The 16,621-nt window shown below is 33.8% G+C and overlaps 2 protein-coding genes across 2 annotated transcripts in view; one reads left to right on the plus strand and one right to left on the minus strand.

Moving 5' to 3' along the window:
- Positions 1–16,621, minus strand: part of LOC143183370 (alkaline phosphatase) — a 367,206-nt gene that overhangs the window by 138,677 nt on the left and 211,908 nt on the right. The window lies entirely within an intron of this gene.
- LOC143180134 (caspase-1-like) overlaps positions 1–16,621 on the plus strand; it is a 58,056-nt gene that overhangs the window by 37,259 nt on the left and 4,176 nt on the right. Inside the window, exon 4 of the mRNA XM_076379670.1 lies at positions 4,171–4,288. Within this exon, the coding sequence (XP_076235785.1) occupies positions 4,171–4,288 (118 nt within the window). The remainder of the gene's footprint in view (positions 1–4,170; positions 4,289–16,621) is intronic.

Genomic DNA, 16,621 nt, shown 5'->3' on the forward strand with positions numbered 1-16,621 from the left:
CATGCCACATTTCATGAATTCGATGTTTTATAAATCAATATTCGGTTACTTTATTATCTATTATCACATCTTTTAATTTATCGTAGTAATAAATTATAATAGATAATAAAACTTCAAGCCCAGAGGCGGATAAATTTATTAGGTAGAAATAGTAAAAACATTGACCTTATCTATGCCATTCTTTCGCCGCGGAGTGTACAAGAAAAATGCCCACTGCGAAGAAATCGCGGATTATAAAAAGACTCAGAACGAAAAACAATAGAGCGCCGTATCAACCCATTAGCAGCAAAAGATCGCGGTAAGGGTTTACAAACTCGAATTATGCACTCACAATAGCTAATTTCTCCAAATTGTATAAAAATTTCCAGTGGTTCTGCAAACTGCATTTATACTACTTAAAACACACAAGGCTTCTAATTAACGCGTTTGGAAGAGTAGGAACGAACTTAACAAAAGCAGGTTTAAAAAAATCTGCATTTCAAACCTTTTCCATAAGTGCAAACCTGATAAAAAATTTTTGATAAAATGTTCAATTCGCTCTTACTCCTCCAAACGTCTCAATTATTAACCCTAGAACGATACCCTTGGGTCGTTGGTGACCCCATAACACTTTAAACTTGAAGATGTATTTAACATGGACTTCGAAGTTACTTAACAATTTTTCTTTTCTTTCTTTTTTTAATAAATAGAAAGCAGGCCGTACAATTATTCTTTTTAAGGGGCTCCATACATGATCAGACTCAAAATTTACTTCATGAGTCAGTATCATTGAGTCTTGCGAGACATGAGACCCCTCTTTTCTCTGCATCGTCAAGTTAAACATTTAATGACATATTAATGACGTAACCGCAATTCTCTGACATATTTTGACATTGACATGAATACAGATCGATATGTCATCGAACGAACAAGCTCTCGTTGCAATGCATGCAATGCAACGGCGAAATTGCATTGAGACAGATACCGACACATGAACACTGGTACTAATAACAAAACAGTCAAGCACATATTCACCTATATTATTATATAAATAACATATTTATATCAGAACACTAAATTTAGTCTAGAAAGATAAAAAATGGTTAGCTCAGTCACGCAGAGGAAAGGAAAGTCTCATGTCTCCCAAGACTCAATGACACTGATTGATGAGGCATGTCTCGAGCCTAGTCATATCATGTATGGAGCTTTTTGAGGCGCTTAAAGAAGATGGAAGAAGAATTTTTCGAAAATAATAACTATTATTTTAAATATTAAGATTTCTTTGAGTCACTCCCAACCCCATAGTATTACTTAAGGTTAATTTAGACTTTAAATAATCACTTTAACTGATCATTGCGGATGATTCATCCACAGTGAAAAGTGTAAAGATTGTTTTCATTTGCATTTTATCCAAAGTGAGCATTGAAACTGAACAGTAAAGGAAATAGATCCTCTCTCTACTTTGCACAAAACAAGTGGATGATTAATTCGTAACGAAGCTGCAGCGATAAATTTAAACCTAATATTTCTAACATTTTGCGATATTCTTTTACAAAGGATAAAGTTATCGATTCAATTGTAACAATTAATATTCCACTCGCTGGTATATTGGAAACCAATGACGTGAATCCAACCACTGGACTGGTGTAAAGGCGAATTTAAACTTTTCACTCTGAGTGATAATCGCAGATGTTTCATCCACAGTAAACCGTGTAAACATTTTTTCACGTGCATTTCATCCAAAATGAAGATTAAAAGTGAACTGTAATAGAAGTAGTCTCCTCCTGCTTTTGATGGAATGAATCGATAATTCGTCTATAGTGAAGATGCAGTAATAAATGTAAACCAACAAAGTGAATAGCCATTTACAACGTTTCATTGATAACGAGTTATTTCGCCGAAATTCCTTGCGTGTAGTACTCTTCTGACGCAACGAAAATGTGTTTTCAATGGAAAAATCAACACACCGATACATTTTTAGATTTGTATAGAAATTATGAATGTCTATGGAACTTTAAATCGGAGAATTATCATAAAATTAATATTCGAGAGAAAGCGTACAAATCTCTTCATAACGAATTAGATTTGCCTACATTATTCGTAAATGATGTAAAAGCAAGAATAAAAATTATTAGAACCCGCTTTAGTTTCCAGTTAGTAAAAATATAAAAATCAGAGAAGAATCGATCTTCTGTATTAAAGAACTAATCTTTTCTCATAGACAATTAAACTGTGTTTAATTCATTCTTAAATGATTCATGTAGCTACTAGAATCTTTTGTAGCAAGTTCCACTAATAATTGTGTCGAAACTCCTAATTGTTTCTTATTTCTAATATTTAGCGACATTCCTCTACAAGGACTATAGTTATTAATTCTATTCCGACACTCACTAGTCCAATCGCCAACATATTGACTAATGACACGAATTCATCGATCCAATCGATGATCGGTGTACACTCACCACCTTTCATCTTTCATTTTCACTGTAAATAAATCACTCCGATAATCACTCAAAGTGAAAAGTCTGAATTCGCCTTAAATACTCCAGCTTTCATCTTTCATTTCCACCGTGAATGAATCATCTGCGATGATCGCTCAAACTGAAAAGTCTGAATTCGCCTTAAATACTCCAGCTTTCATCTTTCATTTCCACTGTGAATGAATCATCTGCGATGATCGCTCAAACTGGAAAGTCTAAATTCGCCTTAAATACTCCAGCTTTCATCTTTCATTTTCGCACTGGACGAATCGTCAGCGGTAATCGCTCGAAATGAAGAATCTAAATTCGCCTTTAAGCCGAAAGACAGAAGAGTGTCTAGGGTTAATAATTTTTATCCCTGTTTGTACAGTGCCTGTGAGCTCGAAATGCTCCCTCGTCGAAAGGTTAAATCTGGACGCAGTTATACATGTAAGGCGCAGTCTCGAAATAATAGCACGGTCCTGTATTTTAATCCCAGGTCGCTCGCACGAGAACCGCATAAATCTCATTCTGGCGCGGCGACGAGAATGCGTTTCACCGGACATCAACCGCGGGAATCTGAAATTCTGCGGCTTTGTTCGCGCCTCTCGTCGCGTGAAACGCTGGGTTCGTTCTTTATCGTCAATGCCAAATTCGTCTAGCGACGGGCTTCCGTTTTTCGCTTCGACGTTCAGTAAATTTTTGCGTCTTAACACCGACGCGAATTTTCTACACAGGACTGGCACGATAATGTCGCGCCCACTGCGTGATACATAGGACGAGGGGAACGGGACATTTTCCTCCCCAGGAGGGAAGCGCACGACGGTTAGGAGATTGGAAAATAGAGGAGCGAGAAATCGGTAGGGTGGGCGGGCGAAAAATTGCGCGGAAGTATAAATAATCTGTTGCATAAAATCTGCATGAAATACAGAGATATAAATTTAGAAAATTTATCGACGATGGGACTGTCGCGGCGAGATACATTGCCAATGAAATTTGGAGAGTGAACGTTTTTTCTTTTGGTAAATAATAGCCGCTGCAAAAGGATGAGCGAGATAATTGTGCGTTTTCTTGACAATTTATTTCTTCGCGTTTCGTTAGGATGGAAATGATACTAATGTGATGAAAAGGTACGCGACTTTACTGCGTAGCCTGTTTATTAGTTAAAGATTGTTAAATGTTTCAAATGCATTCAAATTTTTAAATTTCTTAAGCCATTTTTTAAAGGAAATTCACATTATTGGATTCTGATCCTTCCTGTTACTGTTATGTTGCGTTTACTCAATTTTAAACCATAATTGGTTAATCTTCAAATATTTAATTTTCAAATCTTCGAAGAGAGATTTTAGAAACGAACTATTTACTAATTGTATATTCAGGTTTTGTAATGAATTTCTTATTAAATTTCAATCCTCAAACATTCAAACATTCCTCAAACAACTACGCAACATACCTGACGCCCAGACTGTTGTCTCTGACAATTGATGTCACATCTTATCACACAGTATCATCATTACGTCTGCATACCCTTGAAGGTAAACCAACTGAAGCGCGAACAGTAAACAGCAAACGCTAGAGTCCAAAGCAGGGTTGAGAGTAATCGTTCAAAGAGTGTCGTTGTTTCATCAAACAATGTCATTCGTGGAGTATCTTCCAGCTGCATTTAAACGAATGCACAAAGGAAACGGTGCAGCTTCCTCGCTCGCTTATGTGTGTTCTCTCTATTTTGCAGGCCTGCCGTGGGACGCAGCTGGACAAACCAGTGAAAGTTACTCATGAGACGGATAGCACGAGCTCCTACAGTATCCCCGCCTATGCGGACATTATGGTAGCGTACTCCACTTTCGAAGGTACGTAGAGATGCGTATGCACGTCGCTTCCTCACCATTCGGACACATTGCGTGGATGCTTCCAGACCCTAGCTGCTTAAGCAAACTTCTTATTTTACGAGGGGCGCACGACAATGCTCGAACCTAGCACGTGCTCGGTGGGGAAACGCGTGAGACAAGGTGTGCTTATTCTTTCAGTTGATAGGAATGCCTCCTTAGGCTCGTATTTCACATAGACACAGGGATGTTGCGACGCACGGGGCTATGAAACGGTTGTCTGCCCGCGAAAAAGCATATTGTAGCTTGAAAGTGTATAAACCATTGAGAGCTAGTTATGTACCTTTTGTTAATTTTTTTTTATGGACAAATGTCTGTAACTTATGGAAAGAGGTAAGAAATTTTGAATCTTGAGTTTCTTCTTGTTGGTTTTTGAGTATGAGAAGTTTCGCAAGTTAAAACTAGATTTATACAGGTTTTGTACAAGGGTTAATATTTTTGACATTGATTTTACTTTAGCACTGAATACAAAACTCAGTAATACTTATAACATACAGTATGTAAATATCATACTCTTTAATTAGGTATATGGTATTATAGAAGAGGAGGTAACCCATAGACAGGTTCACCTAGAAGACTAATGAAACAAGTTATTATGTGTAATACCTCTTTCTAGTATTGTAAGATAATACATATAAAATTTTATATGTACAAAATAACAGATTGCATATATATAAAGTAATATATCATAATATTAAATAGAGTATTGCAGATGGTAGAGTGTAGACTAATGCATATAGATTTATAGAGACTATTATAAAATTCAATATTACTATTAATAGTAGTACCAGTAGTAGACAGAGTATGAATTTTATTTAAACTGAGAACATTGTTATATTGAAACCTTTTAAATCTTTTCATCCAAAATAAATACTAAATGATAAGAGGAATTCTAAGCTTTAAACGATTCGCGATTTTAAAAATTCTGTTAAAGAGATTAAAGTTATTCTACTACTTTCTTGCTTAAAAATTTTAAATGCTCAGAAGTTCTTATCAAGGATTTATTCAAAGAAGCTAACCTTACTTCGCAGTTCTCCATCAAATTATCTGACTTGATTTAACATCAAAGGCAAAGAAACGAAGACACCAAAGCACACTTTGGTCACTTTCTACAGCGCAAAGTTTTCTCAAAATTGGCGAGCGTCACGTTTGTATCGTAAATACTTATGTGTTAGAAGTTTCATTAATATGCAAGGCAATCATCGTTACGATATCGTATACTTACTTGCGCAGTTAGTTGACGACGTCCTTAGGTTCATGTATGTGAAAGGTTCTCTGTTCATGAATGAATAAATAAGTGATGCCTGCATAGGGAGAAAATAGTATGTCAACGTCAGAATACTTAAGTGCAACTGCTTTCACGATAAACAGTTAAATATTCAAAAGGAACAATTTTAGCAGTTTTGCTTTTAATCCATCACTCGGAAAGCTTCCTTCAGGCGTTATTTGAAAATTCTCTCTGCACTGGGCAAAACCAACGAATTTGCCACAAAAGTTAACTAATTATATTTGTAGAGCAGTAAGTATAACATTACATTACATGCAGCACTTTCTGTGGGCTAGGAACGAGATAATTCACTTTTAATTTGTTTTTTATTGCGTTATTTGAAATACCAGAGTGGATGTTAATGAATCGTGACATGAACGAAGTGAAGAGAATAAAGCTAACAAGTTAATTGAATTTATTTACGTCTAAGAAATTACTATATTAAATATCACGAACAAAACAGTAGAAAATTATAAGGTAGTTGCAGAATTGGTGATATAAAATGAAAGAATGGTGATTCTTATATAAAAGTAAAATAGAGAATACAATTTTTTAATTGTGCATTACATTTTTGCGACAATTGAAATTGAACTCTAACATGCGTACAATTTTAAACCCTACTAAATGGAATCTCTTCTACTGAACAGTAGATACTGAGTGTTAGTGGTCAGACAGGGAATCTTCCTTTCACTCCTGTATCACTCAAGCGTCTAAAATCTTCCTAAACTGATAGTTAGACCAAACTCAAACTCATGTTTCTTAAACATTATTGTGTATTTTCGACTGATCTATTTATGTACAATTATTTGTCCACTAGTATCATCAATTCTGAGATACTTTGTATATTACTAACAATTCCGTCAGGTTAAAAACGTGTTCGGTACATATTCCATTATTTTTTGCAGGAAAATGAAGTGAATGAGAATAATCATATGTGAATAATCAGCATATATTGTCGTATAATAATTTTACTTCACTTTTAAATACTACACTAAGTACAACTTTCAACGATTACAGAGGATTGCAGTCATACAGTAGCTTCATTAAAATAAATAATATTGGAGTCATCGCCGAAAGTGTCAGCTTTGAATGAAGAATCTCTCTCTCTTTCTCGTGCAATCTAATTTGCATAATAATTCTCAAGTGATTTCAAACTTTTGGCTGTTAGTATACATACATGTATGAATATATTATGGAGTAATGTTTTATGTAGTGCAAGGAAAGTAATTTGTACATATACCTTAAACTGTGTTGCAATATGCTTCTTTGACTTTACAATTTATTTTTATTTACAATTCTATCTATTCTTGCCCCTTTTTACTTATAACAATCATACTATATAATTGTGTCATATGTAATATAGCAACTTTAATTGAAATATGTTCCATTTACCTGACCAAAGAGAAATATCTAAGGATTCTATAGTAATGCTCACTTTTAGATCTTAAGAAATAATAGCTTCAAGAAGGTAGAGACAACGAAACCTTTTCTGTATTTCTTCTCATTTGAAATGGACTAACGAAACATTTTTTCATTTTTTTCCATCGAATTGTCAACGTTTTTCTTACTCTCATATTTTTCTAAAATTTTTCTCAAGAACACTATACATATAATGACCATATATCTCAACTTCACAATTAATTTGACGATTATAGTCAATTATCCACAAGTCATCCAGTTTTGTTGTCCACTCTATTACAAACTTTAATCCATAGTTTGCATGGTGTCGGAAGAAAGCCAGATTATATCTAGATTTGAACGATATCACGTATTAATGCGTATTAATGCAAGCGAGACTCATTTGGAATATTAGGGCGAGGCGGAAGCAATCTATTCGCACACGAGGTAGCTCAGTTGATTAGAACAGTGATCGAGAAAAAGTGGGATTTGCGTTTCAATCGTGACCCAGCCTATTCAATACTTCATCCTCACCCATTCTGCACAATGAACTGAGAAATTACGATCGCCGACAAAAAATTGTTGAAGATAGATCTTTCTTACTTAATTGCTAACGCTGAAAAAGGAACACGTTCAACTCGAAATTTGAAATAAGAATATCTTACTTCCTCATTCTCTCTAAAATTTCTAATTGTTAACAAGTATAAAATCCTTGCAATACAGATGAATCTTGATAGGATTTCAGCTTATACTAAGCGTCCTAAACTACTTATTTTTGAAGAGTTACTCTGAATTCGTGTAATGAAGAAAAGAGGTTTAGGAGAAGCGCTGATGAAAAGTGAAGAAACTTCTCCAGATAGATTCAAGCCGATTTTCTCGTCTCTATTCTCACAGTATATATTTCTCTCATCCACCAAATCCTTTTCGGTATTAATTAATTAGTCTTCATGAAATGCAGTAAGTCCTTAAAGTGTCTTTTGACTGACTCTTACTATTTTCGTTTAATTGCGCGAAAAATCTGCTAATATGTAAACTTGCAGACATTTAAGTAAGTTTCAGTGAACATATAGCTCAGAATGCAACGACTAAATTACTAAACTCCTAGAAATATTTACTGTTCTCAAGAATGTTACTACTATGTTTTCGAACAATTTTCTTGGGAGGACGTGATACAATATTAAGATGCACTTCGTTTTGATAACATACACGTGTCTCTGTAGCTTGGTCTCAAGTTATTCTGATAGAAGAAAGCAAACATTTATGAAACATGTGCCTACATACAACTTTGTTGGAGCCAACTAGGAGTAGTTCAGAGTGGCTCAGTGTCTTAACTGAAAATGAACAAAAACTGAATTTAATTCAGTGTTCAGTATCCACAGATCTTATACTGTATCACGACAGCGTATTTTGAAACTACGACTCTGATTTACACACCATAAAACTGTCAAACTGTACTCACTTTTACGACCGAGTGCCAATCCTTCTAGCATTACATCCAACCCAAACGTCTCGACATGCACTCTAAGAATGCATTTGTACCTGAACTTCACTTGTCACTCACCCTCGATACAGAGAAACTGCACTCGCAAAGTATGTTATCCCCCTTTCACGCTCTGTATATTGCGCTTCCTGTTAGAATTATATAGAAATGTCTTTAAGAGAACTCTACATACTTTTACACTTTATGTTCAAGTCAATTTTACCTTAGGCGACTATCAGTAAAGTTTATACCTGTAACTTTACAACACTCTATATGCATATGTTGCACATGTGCTTTAAAAGTAACACAAAAACGCAGTTTCCGAATGATGAATTTGAAGACGTCTTGTAAACAGATTTCACTGAAAAAATTTAACTATTTGAACTTCAAAATTGTAAATTCTACTCAAAAAAGTTGTTAAATATCAAGTAATCGTTACTTGAAAAAATCATTTAGTGAAAATAATGAACAACTATTTCCCAGATCAAATATTCAAGTAAGATAACTATTGTATAATTTTATTGTTCTTAAGAATGTTATTTGTTTAGTGGGTCATTTTCTCTAGGTTCATAAGTACCTTTTTATTTTCCCTGAAAAAAGAATTCTGTTTTGAGTTTTTCACTTTCGAAGTTGAATAATTTTTACTTATACTACTTGGCTGTGACAGAGGTGTTTACAGATATGTCTCGTAAATGCTTGTTTCTGTAAGCTGCTTATCTTAAGTGTCAGATTCCAGAATAGTGCAACCAATTACACGACACGACGGTGGAAAACTGTTGACACATCCTTAGTCATGAAATTGATTCTTTCCAAATACAATCTGAATTGGTTGAATTTGAACTTGTATGACAGAAGATGAGAGAAATGCTTCTCAGCTTAGAATATTGCTCCCAACTGTAAGTAATTAATTGCCTGCTAAAGATTCCTCTTTAAAGGGATGATTATAGAAGCCTAAGTATGATTAATCGAAGAGGACGTAATATTCAAAGCAAGTCCCATGCTGGGAACATAATTCAGTTAAGCTGAGATTACGTGGAAGTAAGTTGTTAGTGGCTTCATGTTTCACAATGTCCAGCTCACTGTCGCTGTAGATAATCATAGCTGATGAAGTAGGTACATAAATTCTTTATGTATGCAGAACGAATTTTTTCAAAGCTAAAAATGTTGAATATCTTTTAAGAGTCGAAGTTCTAAAAATAATTCTTGACCTTTTTTGTGTTGAAAAAAATTTTGTTATAGAAATTTCAAAATAATTTTGAAAAGAACTCCAAGATGGGAGTGTAGTTACCAATGTAGGTTTTTATACCCTATCCTTGTAGGTTTTCAAAACTGTTATTTCTACAAAAAGGCAAGATTTAAAATTTGTTAATTCCAATTACAATTATAAATATACTGTTAGGCACTGTATAACTATCGATATTACTATACTACTGATCTTGCTCCTTTGAATTACATATTTTTTCAATCTTTTAGATTGATCACTCTGACAGAAATAGATATGTAATAAATTTCAATATTTCTGATATTTAACTGAGAAATTTGTCACCGAAGAAATTAATCATTCTGTCTGGTTACTCATTTCTTTCTACAGAAAACAAATGTAATTAAAGAGACAAATTGTTGAAATTATTCGAACAACCGTCATAAAAATGACATTGATTTAGAGTAATTATTTCGTTCTGACAGTTTCTTGAAGAGACGAAGGGAATGCCTGCGATCTATAATAGAAGCGATATCGTTGTCAGTTGACGGGCCACAATTGTTCTGTAGACGAGTGAAACGACAGATTTATTGTCCGCCGTCGCAGATATCATTGGCCAGTGTCACTGGCTGAACGTCGATCTCATCAGTCGTGTCATCGAAATGACAGAGTAAAATATTGAGTTGCGCGTCATTTCGTATCGTTAGCTGCTTGATTTGCGTTAGGAAGAAACAAACGGGAGCAATTTATGAAAAAATGGACACCGATGAATGCAACTCATTGCTCTAGTTGAATCGTTAGCGAAGAATAGTTGCAATTTTAGGAAATACACTATTCTGACAGTTTCAAAAAATCAGTTTCTGTTTCTTTGTTCCTTTCTGTGGTATAACTGTTTGGGAATATTTCTCATTTTACCGAATATAAAAGTTTGCATATATTTTTAATAATATTTCTTTATCATTCACAGATCAGCGGTCGAAACTTCATTATCTATCAGAAAAAGTTTACCTTAAAAACGAGCTACATACGATATGATGAATATAGCTTATGCACTTTTAATATAGTACTAATCAAACCATAATAATCTGTATTTCAACAATGATTCTAAATATTAATAACCAAAAACCAGTCATAATTGCAATTTTATAAACATTGATTTTCGTTTGATTTTATCTTTTAAAGACTACTCCCTTATTTTTTCTTACGTCGCGTGTCGTGTCAAAAATTTCAACGTTGTTAATTTAAATTTTCAGGGAATATAAATTGATCAAGATAAGGTGAATTAACATGTAGCGTAATAGTTATACATAAGATGAGATAGAAATTTTGAGTGTATAGTTGGATACGAAATCATCATGACAGTGATAAATGTTTATGGATTATGATTTGACAAGTTACAGGCTCATGTAAATCCTTACACTGTATAAATGGTTACATTACTCGTGTATAAACGCTAATGGCAATCCAGAATTCGTGTAAACTATAGAACGCACAGCTGGTATTACTACTCGATGTTAATACTAAAGCCAATCTGACGGTGCTTCTGCATTTGCATTCCTTTTAAAAGCAGTTATAAATCACATTTGATTAAATACTAGCATTGAGTAATGTATTTTTTCGGAATTTCAGGTGCATGTACTTATACTTCTGAGTGTTCTATTTTTGAAAAATTAATGGTTACGTAGTCTGAGTAACAATTGAACTCATCTTCTCTCATATACATAATATCGAATTTACTCTTATTTTTGAACGTAGATAGATATTCAAATAACATTTTATAAAAAGCTTTAAAGATACTTGGAATGTAAGAACATTATGATTAAATATGTTTCTGGAGCTTTGTCAGTTAATATTCTGCTATTAAAAAAAATTAAGCGAAATAAAAAATTTTAGATTAGATATAATAGTGTGTACTTTGATTTAGGTATAATAGTGTGATATGTGTATTACTTCACTCGAAAAAGTTTCAATTCATTAATTATTAGATTTATGATATGCAAGGATTATTATTGTTTCACTTCTCACTAATGCCACTCTATTCATTACTAAAGCTAAAAACGTATATTTATTTGAATGATAACCTGAGGAAAAACAGTGTGTCAAAGATATACAAGTTGTTCAGCAACAGGTATCAAAAATTTTATGGAATAATTTTACAAGCCAAAATAAGACAAAAACGAAGAATGACGAAATTGGTTTCCATACTTTCTTTCTGAATTACTACTTGTTAAAGATATAGGTACTTGAAACGCACGTGAAATATTTCTGACTCATTCTACTGTATTCTATTTACTAATTTTACCATTCTACATTTTCGTCTCATTTTAGTATGTTAGAATCACTCTTTCAAGTCATTAATACCTATCGTCGAACACTTTGTATACGTACACAGTGTGTGTATTTTTAACATTCTAGTTGTGAAATGTAGTTGGAATTTTTATCGAAGCATGCATAAAGATTATAGTTTCCAAATATTTTAGACATTTTTTTTCTACTTACATTATGGCACTCAGATTTTTCTAGTAATCTCCTCCGTTCCATTTAATGTCTTTCACTACTCCATTTCATACAGTTTAATCCCGTTTGTAATCATGTAAATTAATGGTACCCGTAATTATCGAAGTGCTACCAGCGCGCAGATGGTTCGAATCTTATGTAGATGGTACTTATGAACCACATATGAGAAAAATGTTTCAATCGAATCTCTTATATAATTTTGTACCATTTTTTATATAATTCTTATAAAATTCTACAACTAAAATTGTAATGCATACAAACGAAATTATCATTTCGGTGAGACAATATGAAATTGTTTTATGCAGGATTACTTTGCGTTTAAATAGAATCCTTCGTGTCTATACTATGTGCATATGGCTGTTTAACAGGTCGTACATTTGCAATTTCCAAGCAGCATTGTGCACAATAGAATTGTTAATAAATTTAGTAACTACAGTCTTTGGATTTCTAACAACGAGGTACTATTGTCGTTTTTCGCTAATTGAACAAGGGAAAACGTGGAGGATAGGAATGTTGTTACTGTTGATGGTGTTTTCGAGCTTTGTATTTTACGACTGATGCACTCATGCGTGAATGTAGCGCGTATATGACAGAATACCTTTGAACATACTCGGAGGCATCTAAATCATTATCGCATAGTTTTCGACACAATAGAAACTGTTTGCTATTTAACAGATGCATCTAAACGGTAGTGCAGTTATATAATAGTGTCCTTTCGAGTGTTATAATTAATAGGTATATACACTACTCGCCATAAATATTAGGATATTTCATGAAACATGATTAATTAAGATTTTTTTGAATTTTTTCATGATTAATAAGATTTTAAGAAACTACATATATCTAGTTTACGTAGAAATCTCTCTAAATGAATGCCATTAACTTCTACAACAGTTAATATAAAGTATGTACGAGTGAGAAGTCTTGCTTAAAAGTTAAAGAACTTAAGAAATTTCGCGGAGTAAGTTTACATGGCAAAAATAAGACAAAAATGAAAACTGAAGAAATTACGTTTGCAGCTGTATTTCCGAATTATTCATTGTTACAAACTGAATCCTAGTAATCACAAGTATCAAAAGTTATATTTTAGAAACCAGAAAATCCTTTGCTTGCTAAACATCTTTACTAGTTGAAAGTTTAGAGCTGACTGCCCAATTTGTGTACGCAACGTCGCACCCTAGCATCTCTAGCACAAAGTCTGGGCTGTTTCTTTCATCACACGTTCTATTAGCGAAACAGTTCAGACCCTTTTAAGCACTTCTCTTAAGTGACCCTTCAGAACGCCTTTCCTTCGAAGAATCACTTACACAGTTCCTGAAAAACATCTAAAATGCGCGTGAAACGTGTCTGACTCGTCTTATTCTACTGACATCTCTGCGCCTGATTTGGCCAATGCTCAACGACAGTGAAGTAAGTTGCCAAATCGGACACATTTGATGCATGTTTTAAGAATATCTTCTACTACCAATATCACGGTAAACGAGATCCAAATACAATTTTGTCATTCTTGATTTTCACCTAATTTTGGTACATAGAATGATCATTTCTGACATTTGACATCGAACACCCTGCATATTTGCCTCACTGTACAAGGGCATTCATTATATGAGACGTTTTATAAATAGGTCTACTACTATTTAACTGAGCTTAGATACTACCCACCCACTTTACTATTCATTGCATTTCACAGTTTTTTAATTGGATTCAAATCGAGTAATTATCGTTAATCTTACGTAATTTTAAGTTTGCTACTAATCATCTATTTGTTAGTTACACTTGGAACATTTAACTCCTTATTATACGACTCCTCTACACATCGATAACATTCATAAATGACAAACCATTTAGGAAGACTTCCACTGAAACAAAACTATGAACGGTTTAATTAGATTTCGTTAACTATTCAAATGCTTATAGATGCTAGTGTAGGTACATAAGTACACACATACAATATAATACCATATTCAAGAGCAGAATATAGAAAGTCCATTTGGCTAAAATTACTTGTTATATCGTTTGGAATGTATTATGCGAAACATAATGATAAACCCCCTAATAATACCTGAAATGATTTTGATCTGTTCATAAGTAGCTTGATGAGCATTCTCGCAACTGTGGTTCAATTACGCGTATTATACCTATATCAATGATAATATGCCATAAAATGTATAGCACAACATGTTAAAAAGTGTTTTCTTCGAGATTATTAAAAATATTAAGAGAATTCTTGTACTAACTCTGGCAAAAAATGTTTGATCAAACGCAACAATATGAAGTTATTTAAAAATATTCTAGCTTTTGAAGTGTAAAATGCTATTGTATGAATATAAAGCATGTGAAAATTAGATGAGTTTGAAAAGGTACTATTTTATATTTTCAAAATATACAATATTTTTAAATAAGTTCGCATTTCTACGTTTGAGCGAAAACTTTTCGCCAGAGGTAAACACAAAGAAAACACATTTAAAAAATTTGAAAAACCTCAAATATTTTCATGTTTTACGTTACATCATCCTTTCAGCTGGAAGTTCTTCGACTTAGCTGGAATCCTATCCCTACCCATGAGAGTCTAACTCTGAACTATTTCTACGCGACCTATGTGGGCAACGTTTAACGAGGTACATCGACCCATGCATTCGCTTGTCGACGTTTTTTAACACTTCCGCGCGATTGTCCCTGACTTTCACCAACCTGTAACCCTTTTCCTCACCTCGTCGCAGTACTTCCCGACTCGTCGACCGCGTACACGTACTCATCGACATCCGCGCTGAGAGAAGTTGCATTCCCGTCCTCGTCTATTGTGATCGATAACGAGGAACAAAGTGCCTCTCTGTAGAGCAGGAAGCCTGGAAGAAAGGTAGCGCGAATGCCCAGGAGACGATGGTGGAAAAAACTCTGGACGAAACTGCTGCTTTCAGAGGAAAGCTGCTGGATCGTCGTGAACGGTTTTTCGGCATCATTTCTTTCCGGGAGGAGGATAGTGAAGAGATACGATTAGATCCGTCGTTTCAATTTTGCTGGCTAGGTCGTAATCGTTTTTGGTCCCAAAAACATTCCTCGTGGTAAATTAATTAATCCACTTAACGCCTTTTTACATCCTTTTTAAGAGGGATTATACATTTATATTCTTCATTGTGTCATAATATAGGCCAAGTATGAGATCATTAGCTGTGCCGTATTAAAGATATATTATAAAATATCTTTTGACTTGACATTTAGTAATTTCAATAATTTGCAATGCTTTTTGTTTCTTTACAATGGAAAACAATTCATACAGTTTGTTTAACAGTTTGTGTATTTAACAGGATTATCTTAGTTTCATCAATTTAGACAATGATTCCAAAATTTTGGCAACAGTCGCTATGTTCATAGCATTTTTAGTAGCGTATTGAATATTTTAACTGTGCGGGAGAACCTCGCTAATTAGAATATCAATTGATTGATGAAAGTAGCTGTCGGCTAATAAACGAAGACAAATTGTGAAATAAAAATGAGTTCTGAAGAAACTTCAGAATTTTACTTCAAAGATTCTTGTTAATTTTCTTAATACAATATTTCAAAATAACAGTTTTCGAACTTAATTTTAAAAATCAATTCACAGATAAGTGTTCATAAACATATGAATAAATTTAATAAATTCAGTTACAATCATTTCCGCACTCGTGCTATCTCTTGTGCATATTCCAAGTTTTACACATCATCATTGTAAAGAATATTGCGTATTATAAATTGTAAAGGAGGTGCTGTCGCCTGAAAGATGACCCACTTTGTGCAGTTCGATAGTTTTCTATTTTCACTACGACTACTACTTATGAGGACAGTCCCATTTGGGAGACGTATATCAGTATTAGCTGGATATCCAAAGATACAAATGGCCAGCATTTCACGTGTTCACGGGAGTGCGATTTTTGCGGTGAAGACAGTCACTCTTGCACCATGGAAAGTGACAATGTTATATTCGCTCTGTCTGCGTTGCATTAGCGTCCTGAAAGCAGTGTTTCCACGTCTTTTGTCTCTATCGCTTCCGCCTGTTGTCGGACACGTGAGCATTTGTTACAGTAATCGCAACATATATTTATTCAGTCAATACTCGATTCATCATTACTCGTGGAATTTTTCGTTTTTCGTAAAAAATATGACAGCAATCCTGTTGCTTATATTGTGTACTACAGAATCGTTTAGATATTTACACTTTGAGGCCCATAATAACGTTTCAACTTCTTCATGAAGCTCTAAAAGCTATGTAACAAATTAGATATTCATCTTTAATAATAATAATAATTATTATTATATTATAGTAATAATTTTGCTAAATTCTTCATAGTTTTTACTTTCTACTCTTTCATTGTATGTCAGTTACCACTTATTTATTTAATGAAAATTCCATTGGCGTCACACACACTGTATTTAATGCAATAAACGGGTTAACACTTT

The sequence above is a fragment of the Calliopsis andreniformis genome, chromosome 1, assembly GCF_051401765.1.
Source record: "Calliopsis andreniformis isolate RMS-2024a chromosome 1, iyCalAndr_principal, whole genome shotgun sequence".
Classification (NCBI taxonomy): Eukaryota; Metazoa; Arthropoda; class Insecta; order Hymenoptera; family Andrenidae; genus Calliopsis; species Calliopsis andreniformis.